Source organism: Camelus ferus, chromosome 9 (genome assembly GCF_009834535.1).
Source record: "Camelus ferus isolate YT-003-E chromosome 9, BCGSAC_Cfer_1.0, whole genome shotgun sequence".
Lineage (NCBI taxonomy): Eukaryota > Metazoa > Chordata > Mammalia > Artiodactyla > Camelidae > Camelus > Camelus ferus.
The window spans coordinates 30,744,208-30,759,215 of record NC_045704.1 but is presented as its reverse complement, the minus strand read 5'-3'; the positions used below and the strand labels follow the sequence as shown (position 1 = coordinate 30,759,215).

The 15,008-nt window shown below is 36.8% G+C and overlaps 1 protein-coding gene across 1 annotated transcript; it reads right to left on the bottom strand.

Moving 5' to 3' along the window:
* Positions 1–2,418: 2,418 nt before the first annotated feature.
* CNEP1R1 (CTD nuclear envelope phosphatase 1 regulatory subunit 1) lies at positions 2,419–14,516 on the bottom strand. Its single transcript, XM_006183531.2, has 6 exons — positions 14,361–14,516; positions 13,161–13,232; positions 11,099–11,172; positions 7,789–7,898; positions 7,612–7,666; positions 2,419–3,779 (listed from the first exon to the last, which is right to left on the bottom strand). The coding sequence occupies exons 1-6, from the start codon at positions 14,383–14,385 to the stop codon at positions 3,738–3,740; spliced, it is 378 nt and encodes a 125-aa protein (XP_006183593.1). The 5' UTR covers positions 14,386–14,516; the 3' UTR covers positions 2,419–3,737.
* Positions 14,517–15,008: the final 492 nt, after the last annotated feature.

Here is a 15,008-nt window from a genome sequence, read left to right as displayed (position 1 = left end):
CTCCCCTGGACCCCAGAGCAGCAGTTCCCAACCGCCCGCCCAGGCCATGCCCCACCAGTCCACACAGTAGCAGTCACAATCATAAAATGTAAATCCGGTTGTCACTTCTCTATCAAAACACTTTTGGTGGCTTCCCACTGCCCTCATGAAACTCCGAACCCCAGATACCTACTTACTTCCAGCCTCATCTCTTGCCATAACCCCTCTCCATCTCCATGCTGCCAGCCCAACTCAAGAACTGACTCTGCCCCTCCCCTCCTCCATGGTTGACCCTTCAGATCAGAGAATAACCTTTAGAAAGTTGTGTCTGGACTAGCACCTTCCCTCTGGGCTCCTATAGCATCCTGCACTTTCATAGCACTTAAAGCATATGGGAACTGCTCAGCCACTAGTCTGTCTCCCCACCACCACCCAGAGTCCCCCCTCCCCGAGGCAACAAGTGCTGAGAGGACAAAAATTCTTCACACACACACACACACACACACACAACAAAGCACTTGGCACATAAAGGGCATCGCACAAAGGTGATAAAAGAGCACACCTCAAACTTCCAGTTAACTGATATTCTTTTTTTTCCCTCACAAAATCAGACATGCATAACAATCATTTATTCACTGAAAACAGTTTTTAAAACGTCTGTGTTCCATGATGCAAAGTACACTTCCTATTTTTAGTGGAAAAAAGAGAGGAAAAGATAGAATACTTACCCAGGATAAAGCGTACAGAAAATTTAGCCTGAAAAAAGAATGAGACTTGAATTTCTATGATTTCAACAGGAGAGGAAATGAGAGCCACTTTAGTTGCTGAGGAAAGCAGAGCACCTGCCAGCCATTAGGACTTAGCTCAGTCTCTACAAAATGCCCACCAAGAGTCCAGTTCTAGAGAAAAGAGCCAGTCACAAAGCAGCATTATTAGGCAGTCACAGCCTTAATGTTTTCAGTGAAGTTGCTTGAGAAAATACCTAGGAGTCATTTTAGTTTCTTAAATCATTAGAGGTCAAATATCCTTTCTCTTTGTGTTTAATCCAGTATTCAGGAGTTTGCTTGGTTCAAAAGATGTGTAGCATTTCCTCGTGGCGATCTCAACTAAAATATTGACATCAGGTAAAGGTGTAACAAAGATGTTTTTGTTTTGTTTTATTTTGTTTTAACCTTTAGTGTTTGGTTAAACAACTAGATTTACTCAGCATTGACTCTGTAGCCAAGTACTGTTTAAGTGCTTCCCATGAATTACAAATTTAATACTCAATGTAAGCCTGGATGATTGGCAACACACCTATACCCCATACATTATCTTCCTCTGCCTAGGAGATTGGCCTTATGCCCATTTTATAAATGAAAAAACTAAGGTTACATAATTTGCCTGAAGTTACAAAACTAGAAAGTAGCAGATCTGAGATTCAAATCCAGACAGTTCAGCTGAGTCTACATTCTTAATCATAACATTATAATGACTCACAAATTAAGTTCAACACAAACACACAAACATCCTTTCTGTCTGAGTCAAGAGACTTGGTTGTCTTCAGTAAGTCGTTGGGACCTGGAGTAAAGTCACTTTGAAAATCTACGACTGTCAGGAGGGCATAGCTCAAGCGGGGGAGGGCATGCTTAGCACGCACGAGGTCCTGGGTTCAATCCCTGGTACCTCCTCAATAAATAAATAAATAAATAAGCCCAATTACTCCCCCAGCTAAATCAATCAATCAATCAAATCAAATCTAATCTAATCTAAGACTGTCTATGCCCACCTGTGAAATCAGAAGACTAGCTGCACTGGTAATTTCCTAATAGTGCAGAAGGGGGATTGAGAGAGTGAGGGTGCTGACGATGAGAAGCTAACCTGGCAAGGACCCTTGGGACATTTCAACCAGGGCAAAGACTGTTTTGGAAATGAACTGCTCAGCTAGAATTAAGGGTATGAAAAATCTTTGGAACTGTAACAGAAGTTTCTTTCTTGGCCAATGGATTCCAAGTAGTCCAGCATCAGGAAATCCTTGAAGTCCTCTCCACGTACTAATGTACATGCACAGGCATATTTCTCTGGGGAAAAGGATGCAAGGCTTTCGCTTAATACACAAAGTAGCTGATGATTCCAAAAAGGATTTAGGACATATAAAATCCCTCTTCAACTTTACACACTTGAAGGAAACTAGCAATCCAAGTTTATCAAGCTCAATTTGTGAGAAAACCTGCATGTCCTGATTAAGAACCAAATGTTTATTAGACAATGATGAATAAAAAATATTAGAAGTATTCATAGCCTAATAAACTGGCTTTGGTTGCTTCCTAAAACTTGCTGTACTGGACATAGAGTTAGAGTAAAATATCTCCTTTGGAACTAGCCTGTATCTGACATACACAGCATGTTTAAAAAATTTTTCTGCAGACTTACAATACACCAAGGAAAAAGCCCAATCACTAAGTATATATAAAGTATTTATTTCTATGCACATATTTACCTACAAAATTTACAGAAAATAAAACAATGCAGAATATATAGAATACCCTCTAAAGACTTCGTAGGAGCAGAGGGTTTTATTGCTGCAGTTCAAAGAATAAAATTTTATACACGTGAAAGCCAAGATGAACACATTTAAGTTAAATGGTAGCCTTGTTAAAAAGTTTTTGTCCTGTCTTTCAATTTTCAGCTTTACATTAAATGAAATTTAAAAGATTGCTCATGAAATAATTTAAACCTTTCAAAATCTACTAATAAACAGGTAAAAGGCACCTCCAGTTCTTAAAATATTTACAGCAATCCCAATAGTTTACTTTTAAGGGCCATTATTGTACATGTGGCTAATATGCATACACAGTATGTCATTAACACTCTCTAAACAGTGAGAATTGTAGACTAGTTTGTGGCACCGCTCCCAAGTTATCCTTGTGATGGAGTGGGATGATCAATTACACCTGCACAATACTAGTGTAACAGCATGTCTACCACAGCATAAAATCCAATTATCTAAAACAATGACTATCAAATTCCCAGACAATACATAATTTATAACTAAACTTGTCTATTCAGAAGCCTCTGGAGTGTTCTTAAAATCATTTAAAAAAATATAAAGTATATTTAGCATTAAATGAAAACAATGAACTGGAAAATATAACAAGAGTGGCTGAAATTCACTATCTGGCTTAACAAAAATTGTTTTTCAAAACATCTATAATTTCTTACAACACAATGGAGATGAGTTTTCCCCAGTCTAAGCTCAATCGGGTACTTTTCCTGCATTATGATTAGGAGAGAGGCGTGTTAAGAGTGAAAGGCACAGCTATACGTAACAGCTGGCTCTGAAGAGCTGTGGAGATGGCAAGCAGATGTTCCTGAAATACTGGTGCAGGAGAACAAAGTCCACACGACATTTCCTCTTTAACATTGGCATTGATTTGCTATTTACAGTAGTTTGCAAAAATACATTATAAAAACTGGATGAGGTTCTGTTTCTAAGTTTAACTTAGTAACATACATACATACTTCATCTGCAAAAATCTTTGCAGGATCTGAAGTACTAAAGTGACACTAATACTGAAACACATGTAATCAAAGGTACCAAAGCACTGATAACATGAGTCATCACCACGAAGATGATCTGGGTAAATATTGCACACTTCTTGTCAGTTGTTGCAATGATCTTCACATATCCAACTTAAAAGGAATCCTTTATGGCTTTTTGCTGTATCACTTATTTGAAGAAAGCTTGTTTTAAGTCCCATAACAATGAGTGCAGATTGTCATTGAACATGAGGTCTAGGTTTCAAAATTAGTTTTCCTGTCTGTAAAAATAGAAAAAAAAAAAAAGTTTTAAAATACACAATTCTATTAAAAACACCACCATTTATCTAGAAACCTTAAAGCGCACTCAAAGAGCATTAGAATACTTCTCTGTTTAGTCAAGATTAAGCAATTAATAGTTATGTTTTCAAAGTGTTCTTTGTGTGGAACTTCCAAAATCTTTAGTACTTTAAAACAAAAACAATCTTTATCTGATGAATGCCTTGTCCACTGGTTACCTGAAAACCTGCCAATCAATCCACTGGATAAAATAAAATCCCAACTTGTATAGACTTATTTTTGCTCCTTACCAAATGAAGCCTATAAAACACAAATAAAACTATGTATTTAAACAAAAATTTACCTTTTTTTACATTAAAATTTTAATTTCCTTAAGTTAAAAATGTAAACCAATGGTTGGAGAAAGACACTCATACAACACTGGTGTTCAGTATAAGTGGATACAACTCTTCTGTAGGACCAACTGTCATATTTATCTCCTCTCCCCCTAAAAAAGCACGTACCATATGATCCAAACAATTCCACTTCTAGGAATTTATCTGAAGAAACTAGATACAAGTGTAAAGATATACATGTATGTGCTATTAATTCTTTCATTCAACATTTATTGAGTGCCTATTATGTGCCAGGCCTTGTGTGAGATTCCAGGGATCCAGTAATCAACTAGATAGTCTCTTGTCTTCATGGAGGTTAAGCCGTAGCGAAAAAATGCACAATATATATATATGCGTCCATAAAATGGGACAGTATGTAACTAAACAAAATGGAAGACCTTACATTTTTTATCATGTAGATAAAAAAATAGGATTGGGACTCTGAACATGGTTAATGCCCAAAATATGGTGGCTAACATTGGGTCAACAAAGCAGGTTTGAAAAATCAATTAACATCTTTCTTTTATAAAAAATAAATGAGAATACACAACAAAATATAAAACATGATTATCTTTGGTTGGTAAAATTCTAGGTGGTTTTAATTAACAAATTTTATTATTATCCTTAAAAGTGTTGTCAGGATTCTGGTTACCTCTCAATTCCTACTTTCACTTAATTTTCAGTAATTCCTTGATAACTTGGTAGAACTTTAATTTTTCTTAGTTTTATTAAGGTATAATTCATCTACAATGAAATGCTCAAATTTTAAGCACAATTTTGTGAGTTTTGACAAATGTATATTCCCTCATAGCCACCACCCAGATCAAGCTACAAAACATTACCACCAAAGTTCCTCCATGATCCTTTCCAAGGTCAATGGTATCCCAACTCCCTATATAACATAACTGCTGACCACAAATTAATTTTGCCTGTTTCTGATCTTTAAATAAATGCAATCACAGTGTGTGATTTTGCATCTACCTCTTTCATTCAATTTTTTTTTTAAACCTGAAATATAGTCGATCTACAATGTGCTAATTTCTGGTGTACAGCATAGTGATCCTTTTATACATATATATATATTTCTTTTTACATTCTTTATCATTATAGGCCATTACAAGGTATTGAATATAGATTCCTGAGTCAATGTGTTTCTGAAATTCATTCATGTTACTGTGTTTCAGTCATCTGTACCTTTTCAGTTATTACAATATAAAATATACAGCATTCCACTGTATAAAAATACCATAGTTTTAATCTACTTTAAATTACATGAGTAAGAAATTAATGTAATCTCACTATAAAAAGTTCAAACAATACAGATAGGCTAAAGTCATCCTTTCCCTCTACCTCCAATTCTAGCCCTCGTAAAAGAAACCAGTTTTAGCATGAACTCTTCCAGACTGTTTTCCGTGGATTTACATTCACATATATGAATAATAAAAATCTGGTGCTGAAGTGCTGCTTGAGGGTAAAATACATCACTTGGGATTTGTTTCTAAATAATGAGGGGAAGGTGGGCAGGGGGACACGTGAAGTAATGGCGGCCATGAGTTGATTTACTGTTGACACTGGACAATGATACATGGGAGTTTAACTCCTCTCTTTACTTTATGTTTGGAAATTTTCATAATCAAACCTTAAAAAAGGTACCAGACTGAGCATACTGCTTCATAATTTACTCTTTGCTCCTAACATTATGTCTTGGAGATCCATGTCCACATTTATAGATTTACTTCTGGTTTCCTATGATGCGGCTTTACCATAGCCTATTTCACGACTCCCCTGTTGAGGAACAGAAACTGTTTCCATTTGCTCACTAGTGCTAAGCATGTTACGATGAACCACCTTGTACTTGCTTGCTTCCTTGTGTGCACTTGTGATGGTGCCCACAACTAGGGTAGGTGGACAGCAGCAGAATGGCGCTAGGTCATGAGGCATGCACAGATTATATTTTAAAAGCATGATGAAAACTGCCCTTCAAAATGGCTGCATCAACGTGTATTCCAAACAATCAGTGTATGGCTGCATCATTTCACCACAATACTGGAGTTATAACGTTATTTAATTTCTACCCACCTGACAGGTAACATAAATGAGTTGAGTTTTACTTTGCATTTCCCTGATTACAAATGAGGCTGTCCAGTCTTTATATGTTTACAGGCCATCTGTATGTCCCCTTCTGTGATACAACTTATCTTTTCTCATTTTTAAAATGTTTTATTTGTTTTTGTATTACTGATTTTTAATAGGTCTTCAAATATTCTGGATACTATCCTCTATCTATTACATACCTTACAAATACTTTCCTCTAGTTATTGCTCAATTTCTGCCTTCTGCTGTACAAAACCTTTAACTGTTGGTGCAATTAAATGTATCTAACTTCTTCCATTATGGCATTTCTGTTTTGTGTCTCAAGAAGACATTTTCCTATCCCAAGGTTACGAACATATTCTCCCATATTTTCTTCTAACGCTTTTATGGTTGGATAGGTTTTTGTTTTTTTGTCTCTTTTTCAATTTTTTTTTAATGGGGGGAGATAATTTTAGGTTTACTTGTTTGTTTATTTTTTTAAACAGAGGTACTGGGAATTGAACCACTTAGCCATACCCTCCACCTAAGGATGTGTGTATCTTTTTGAATCTGTTTAAGAAATTTCCTGGAATTTAGTTTTTTTAATGGATATGAGGTAAAGATCTAAATTCATTTTTTTCCAAATAAACAGTCAATTGTCTCAACACTGCAAATAGCCTATTTCTTCCCTTTTGACTTGAAAGACTATCTTTATCCTCTAACTTATAAAAAAAAATCAAAATGTTTCATTTTTATTCACTTTCATTGATTCAGTTGTCTTCCTGCCTTAATACTTTTTTTGGCTTTTTAGTCTAATTTTCTATACTGAGTAGGTATCACTTAACAGTTTTTTAAGTTGAAGATAAAAAGGCTTTTATAAATAAATGAAACTTGTGAGATATTCTTCTCATACTGATACGTGATCAACTTTTAAAAACACACTAGGTTTATATGTCCATACTCCATCAATTAATCTATGACTCTATTTAAGATCCTAAATACAGAATACCATGAAATAATAGTAGCTTACAAAACCAATACTGAGCCATTTTTAGCCAATAATGACCACTGTATTTCACTGAATCTAAGATGGCTTCAATTAGAAGATGCATCATGATTTTATGTCATTAAGAAAGATTACTGTCAACTCTACCAATTTAATTGTAAGATGTCATTGACTATTAGATTCATCTCAATTTCATAGTTAAATATTAAAAAAATGTGTCTTAGAATCAATGCTGTAATGAATATTCCCCCTATTAATTCCATGAAGACAATTTAATGTTAATAAAACATTTGTTTTACTTAAGCCAAAACACTTCAGTCATTTCACACGTGTCTATAGTTCTCTAGTGAAAATACTTACATCATCACAAGACATATTGTACTCTGCTAATACAGTTCGACATCGAGCAGCTATACTGGATAAATGTGGTCAAAGGAAAATTTGTATTTCAGGAGTGAGCTTTTACCAACACCTAGAGATCGAGAAGGTGCTTTAATTTAGTCCAGAGAATAAAACTCAATTCCTGGGAAAGGATACATTGACGGTGCAACTACTCTTTTGTGTATTCCAGCAAAGAACAAGCCTATTAGAGTGATACAACTGATGGTGAAAAACGGATGATTCCATAATGAAGTGAAGAAGGACACCTGTAAAAGAAGAGTTCGAAATATAAAAATGTTAAAAATCTTAGAACAATAATTGACTCCTACCTCCCCACTTGTGCATAACTGTATGTACCATTTAATCATCTAAAATATGGGAATCTGAAGACCTCCAATAATCCCAATTCTTCATATTGCTATGGTATAAAAATTAAAATAATGTCTTATATTTTCAACGTAGCAATAGTCCTTCCATTCATTCCAAATACTTGAACCATTACAAATTCACTTCTATAATTCAAAAACCACCCTACCAAAAATACTTACTGAACCCTTCCTAGTGAGAAGTAATTTAAGAAGCACAAGACTACAAGTTCAGTGAGAACAGGGACACTGTCCTATGCATCACTATTCTCCCAACACCCGAAATACTATTTGGCAAATACAGGTGGCTCAGTAAATATTGTTGAATGAATGAAGATGAGGCCTCTGATCTCAATGAAAACACATCAGACATGACCTAGTTACTTTCCCCGTTAAAAAGCCGAGTTGTGCAAACTCTGCCGTTCACAACCTGGTCTCAGTCTCATCTCCTGCCACACTTGCACACTTACACTACCATTTTCTTTTTCTCCTCTCCACCTGGATAACTCCTACATATCCTTATAGGACTGCGCCCAGTATCACTCTTTCTCTCTCAAGAGGCAAAACGTGAGTTTGGCTTAGAAGCTACCAAGATTTAGATGGCCACGGAACATTCAATCGGGGAAAATGATTAGTAACTATCCATAAAGACCTAGCATTCATGTGAAATACAGGGCTAATTTCACATCTGGACATAACCAGATGATAGCAGAAAACAGGACCATACACAATTATAAGAACAAGTAGAGGGACAAAGATCCAGAATTGGAAGAAGACTAGGCACTGAAGCCAGACTACTGGGGAACAGGAATGTGGACTGAGAAGACAAATATTTAGAGTCTGGAAAAAGAAATCAAATGGACCAGTAACTAAATGGGAGCAAGCTAAGGGCATCTGCATTCCACTCTCATACTAAGATATGTGTACATGTTTCAAAACAGAGAACTGAACTTATACTCAGGATTTGCAGATATTAACTACTATATATAACATAGATAAACAACAATAAAAAAACTGTATTGCAGAGGAAACTAAATTCAATGTCTTGTAATAACCTATAAAGAAAAAGCATATATATATACACACACACAAATACACACACATATATATACATATGACTGAATCACTATGCTGTATACCAGAAATTAACACAACACTGTAAATCGACTACACTTCAATTAAAAAAAAAAAAAAAAGAGGGAGAGAACAAAACTTACGAATATCACCAGGCAGATGGCCTAGCATGGTACTGGTTAAATAAATTTGTTAAATGAAAAAATGACAGGCTGAAAACATCAGGAGGGAAGAAGCTCCCAGAAAGATGAGATCCTGAAGGTTAATATTCCAGAGTAATGTCTTCTTAAAACCTTTGAGGGCAGTTTAATTCCCACAGGCCTGCACAGTGTTAGCACATATAGTATTTTACGTTTCAATTTTAAAAAGATCAGTCAGTATCAGCCTTCTTCCCTCCATGGCAACAATCAACCGCATCCAAGTAACAGTCCCCTCCTTTAGTTCAGGCATTGCTTGCCGTACTCCTTCTCTCCTTGCGTTCTTCTAGCTAGCCACTGGCTTTTGAGTTTGTAACTCCTCTTACGGACACAATTGCTATTTAAAACTCTTGTCAGGTTTGTGGTTATTAAATACTGAAATATAAAGAGCCAACCCTTAGGCTAATAGTTACATTCGCACCTAATTTAGAAAATTATATTAACTACAGAGTTTTGGGCCTATTTCAAATTACATTTAATTCTGTATTTTATTAAGATCTCAACTAGCTGAAATCAGCTTATATTTCTTCCAATCAGAAGTCAGATTCATATCCCAAGATACACCTTTTTCAATCTTCTTGTCAGCCTCCTTCACTCTTCCCCTAAAGATGAGTACCAAGCACAGCCTTAAGATCAGATTTTTATAAATGAACACACAGGAGAGTTTCCTATTCGTCATAAAAATCCCTCTATTAACATGAAATCCCATCACCAACGTCCCCGGCTTCTGATCCTTTTATATCTCCACCTCAGTGGATAAAGTCAGGGAGACTACATGCTACATAACCCTCTGGCTGTCTGAATTGCCATTTAGACTGCCAACAAGAGCCTTATTATTAGATTTTTTCTTCTGTATAACTTTAAAGGCTGTAAATAAAGCTACTGGAATTAGTATATCTAATTACAGTTTAAAAGTGCAAGTGGGGCTAAGATTTGTGAAAAGTACCTCATTGTTACTTAAAGGCTGAACTGGGGGGGAAAACTTCACTGAAAAATTGAAGAATGACTGCTTCTCTAATAAAAAAGCCCAAGTATGAAATGAAGGCACAAGTTGGTAGAAAGAGGTAGAATTTGAGAAACATGCTATCAGCTTTCATCAACGGATGTTTCAAGAAATAACATTATGAAATCTATTATTGCTTTTGGTACAAGGATATTCTTGGACAGTGTCCAATGGGAGACCTCTCAGTGTTTCCTACATTGAACTTCAGGCAGGAATTTTTTTTAGAGATAAATGCTGAGAAGGAAAAGCTTTGCTAGCTTAAGGAACTTAACATGTGTTCTCCTCACAATGAAGACCACGGAACTGGCTGTGACTTCAGAGACTAATTTACAACTTAATCCTGGCAATTCTGCTGGCCTACATGGCCTATGATACCAGTGATTTGGTTTCCTTCCTGGTTTTGACCTCCTACTCTGTTTTTTCCTAGTCTTGGCTGTTTATTACATTTATATTTGCTATTTTATCTTATATGTTTCCTGCAAAGTTGTCTCAGCAATGACACTAAATGAACAAAACTGAATAAAGACAATGTTTACACTGAAACATGTAAAAATGAGTATGTAAAAACAGCACACAAGTTCAGAAATGATGAGAAGTAACATAACTGGAAAAGTATTTCTTAGGCCTTTTTCTCTGCAAAGATACTTAATCCACAACAGCCAGCCAAAGCTTTTAAGCAAATTAATATAAGGCACAGTTTTAATAGCATGATTAATATAACTCCTAGCAGTAACAGGTAGCATTTGAGTAATATTTTACAATGAACAAAGAACTGTTATATCCATTATCCATTTAATCTGTTAAAGATTTTAAATCAAAACTTCTACCTTTTGCGTCTCGGGATCTATTAACCAGTTCCAGGCACCAGTAGCTGTACAGACAGATACCACTATAAGAAGCACTGATGAAAGATAAACACGAAATTAGTAAGGAAATAAGCTATTAATATGATACTACTATCAGTTCCTAATAAATGACAGCCAAAGGATGCAGCACTCTGTTAAACGGAAAATGTACTGGACTCAGGAATTAGGAGAACTGCCATATGACCTTGAGGAATTCTCTAGAACAATGTGAGCTTTAGTAACTGAGGAGGATACTGTTCCCCAATTACTGGAGTCAGAATTTCTGAAGATTAATAAAATTAAAAGCAGTAAGAACCAAGATGGTAAAACTAATGTAAGACTTTATTATGTAACTTTCAATGTGCTTTATGCTGATTTTGCAGATCTTGTTAATTAAAAAAACACAAACGACCAACAAAACCTCATTTTTAATGTAATCAAACCAAACAAATACTTCTTTATAAATGCACCGAGAATTCCGACTAAAGGATTTTGCCATGCAGACAACTGCCTGTTGTTGAATTAAACAAAGGTCAGTGTTAGAAAGTGTGGGATACCCCATCAGTATCAGATTTTCTTTAAGGGACCTAAGGAAGGTTGGGTTAGAAATGACTGATAGTAGGACTTAGAAAAAGTCTCTTTCTCCCCTCTAAGCTAGAATTATTTTAGAAACTCTAAATAGATCATAAGTAAAACTCAAGAACAAAAGGTATTACTAAAAAAATAATAAAAGAGCACCAAGACCTAGCTAATAATCTGGAGACCAAGGAAGTTACTGTCTTTCAGTTGGGATGCATACATTTTTTAAATGTTGAGATCAAGCTTCAAAGAGTAACAGAAATATTGCTCTTAATTATCTAGAACTCCCGGTGATGTACTTTTAAAAGAGGCAAATCATAAAAAAGCCTCATTTTAGGTATTTAATAATAAAGTCAAAATTTCAAAATTGTGTTCTCAGCTCAAAATAGATTAAACTCAATTTCTTATAATTCTCCATTTCCAGTAAGAAATATACTAAAACACAGTTTTTGTTTTTTTTTTTAAATGAAGCAAAAGCAAACCCAGTAGAAGGACGTCATAAGCGTACTTTGGTACATTAAACAAGCTGATGTCATTCATATGTAAGCACTGAGACTGTGAATCAGAGGAAAAGTATGTTTATTACATCTATAAGACAGAGCAGCATTATATATATATGCTTTTAAAAGACTCTCAAGTAACAGTGAAACAAGGTTTTGAGGGTTATTCCTAGGTAACCTGGAGAACCTAAGAAAAATCATTACTTGTGAATTCCAACCAATCAGAATTTCTCTAACATATGATTAAAACTTCACAAATAGATTTAGTTAAATCATACAGAAAATCTTGACACAGAAAAAGACCCCTCACTTCAATAATGCTCTTGTGGTCCCACAAACTGAATTATACTTCAAAATACAGTATCTCTTCAATGTGTGCTGCTGTACTCTCTTCTTGGCAGAAATTAAATTTCAACAATAAACATCCAAGAAATTAAGACTGTCCCAACGTAAGTTAGCAAAGTATTTTGCTTGCTGATGTCATCACCTGCATGCTTGTCTGCATTTCTCATACATTTCCATGGGGCAGTAAGCACACAATTCTTTCAAATCATATTTTGTAGTATTCACTGAACACGATTTTCCTTAAAGTTTATTTCAATAGTTTGTAGGCAAATTGTAAAACTGCTAAACAGGCAACTGAAGCTTTTATTATGTGTGCTGGTTATCAGATCTGTAAATTTGTTTAATTTTAAAAAGTTTATGTATTTAATAGAAAAATAAAAATTCAACCACATAAAACAGACTGCTTTTTTGGGGGGAGTCAGTTTTCTTTCTTAAAATTTCTTTATAATGCATTATTTACAACATTAAATAAATTTAAAAACTGTCAAAACAAAAGAAATCTTACTGTTTACTAGAGTACTTGTTAATCTAAAGTTTTACACAAAATAAACTATTGCTAGGCAGGAATAAAAGTATCAATTGTCAGTTTATTTTCCCTTAAAAAACATTCAGGCACTTACTTCTCCAACGTCCAGTGGCAGGTTGCAAACAATGAATATATTCAGTAAGTCTCCTCTCGAAAGCCTTGAGATCTAAGCAAAAAAAAAAAAAAAAAAAAAAAAAAAAAAAAATTCAGTTTTCTAATTAGCTACTCCTACTAGTTTGAGTCGATTAAGATGAAATTTTAGATACTCTGCTTCAGGTCTTACATACCAACTTACATTATCACTGCACTGTTTATTTCGTTTACTATGACAACTTCAACATTTGACAAAAAACATTAAGTTTCTTTAATTCCAATTTCACATGTAAGGAAATTGGCTGGTTCACTTTTAGAAGCTGCGTAAAATGGTATGTGGAAAATCAGAAGCAGCCTTACTCGGCGCCAAAACCTAGAAATTTGGGGGTTGCAAATAAAAGAATCAAAATCAGGTCGAGTGTTAACTCTGTTGGAATCAAGAACTTCCTATTAGACATAACAACGTACTACCTAACATCAGTCTTCGAAGTCTATTTGAATGCAATTATCCGATTCCGACTTTCAGCCCTTATATTTAAGTAACAGCTACGCTTTCTGTCCGGTCATGCTGGACTTCTGACATAGCTAACGGGTGATTTGGTAAGACGCTCCGCTTTCCTCCCTCCAGACAGGCTACAGGTGATCTTCATGGCACTATCAGAGCGCCGACGCCGTGTTCCACAAGACAGGGGCGTCCAAGGTGCTCCCTCTGAACGAGCAAGGTGGGGGTATCATTTCCACAGTCGCCTTTTTTAAACTTTTTTAAAAAAGAAATCAAGAGGCACTCCCTTAACCTGGCAGTTACCAGAAATCACGGCAGGAATTACGGATACAACTCGTGAGGTTATCAAAAAAATACAAAGTGAATTAGCATCCTACAAGGCACGAAGCGCAAATATTTGCTAACGAGTGAAAAATAAAACTAGCCCGGGCGAGGAGCACCCGGGTGTAAGCTGGGGGAAGGCGGGGAGCAGACGCAGCGCCCCCCAGTGCCGGTGGAGGCCACGCGTGCCCGGCCGGTCCGGCCGCCCACAGGCTCCTGGGCCGGGCCCCTGCGCTCCTCAGCTCCCGACCCCGTCAGTCCATCATTCGCAGCCGGCCTCCTCCCTCTGGGACTGGCTTTCCACGACCCCGGCCCCTCCGGAGCCCAACCGGCTTCCGGGAGGAGCCCGGGACGGGCCTAGGCGGCCCAGGACCCTACCTTCCGCCTGCTCCAGCGAGTTCATGTCGGGCGGCAGCTCCGGTCACTGCCGCGGCCCCGTCCGCATCTCAGCTCTGCGGCCCCCGCCCGGTACTCATTGCCAACTCCCACCTCTAACCGCTCCCCTCTGCCCCTCCTGGTCGCACCGCCCTTTGCCTAGACCCTCTAGGCTCATTGGACACTGGTGCCACACCCCACAACTAAGATGATTTTCCATTGGCTAGCTCCTGCACGGGCCTCGGGGCCTAGCGTTGTACGGTCAGCCAGAGGGACCAAGAACTGCCGGAGGCCGAGCTGGCGTAACACTGGCGCCGCCTCCTGTCTTGGGGAGGAACTGCAGCCTGCCTGAGCAAGTTCTTTCAGTAGTGTGTCCCTAGTTTCCTGCTTGGTTCTTTCAATACTTAGTTATTGAGCGCCCACTACCTTCTAGGGAGTGTTCTGGTCACTAAAAGAGACACAGAATTCAACTAGCTGGCCCTCCCTTTAGAACTCAGGGAAATAAGGTATGTAAAGAACTAATTAGAATCCAAATAATGGCATTTCTTATAGTGTTTCTTTCCTAGATACCTAACCCCTTAAGTACACATTTCTCCCTTGATCATTTTTTTCTCACATCACCCAATTTTCATAAATGATAAAACAAACAAA

Bases quoted from the DNA above. Each gene is read 5' to 3' on its own strand.
- CNEP1R1 (XM_006183531.2), bottom strand. From the start codon at position 14,385: ATGAACTCGCTGGAGCAGGCGGAAG. The intron at 11,173-13,160 runs GTAAGTGCCTGA...ATCTTTCATCAG, and splicing joins TGCCACTGGACGTTGGAGAA to TGCTTCTTATAGTGGTATCT. The intron at 3,780-7,611 runs GTAAGTATTTTC...CTATTTTTACAG, and splicing joins ACAATATGTCTTGTGATGAT to ACAGGAAAACTAATTTTGAA.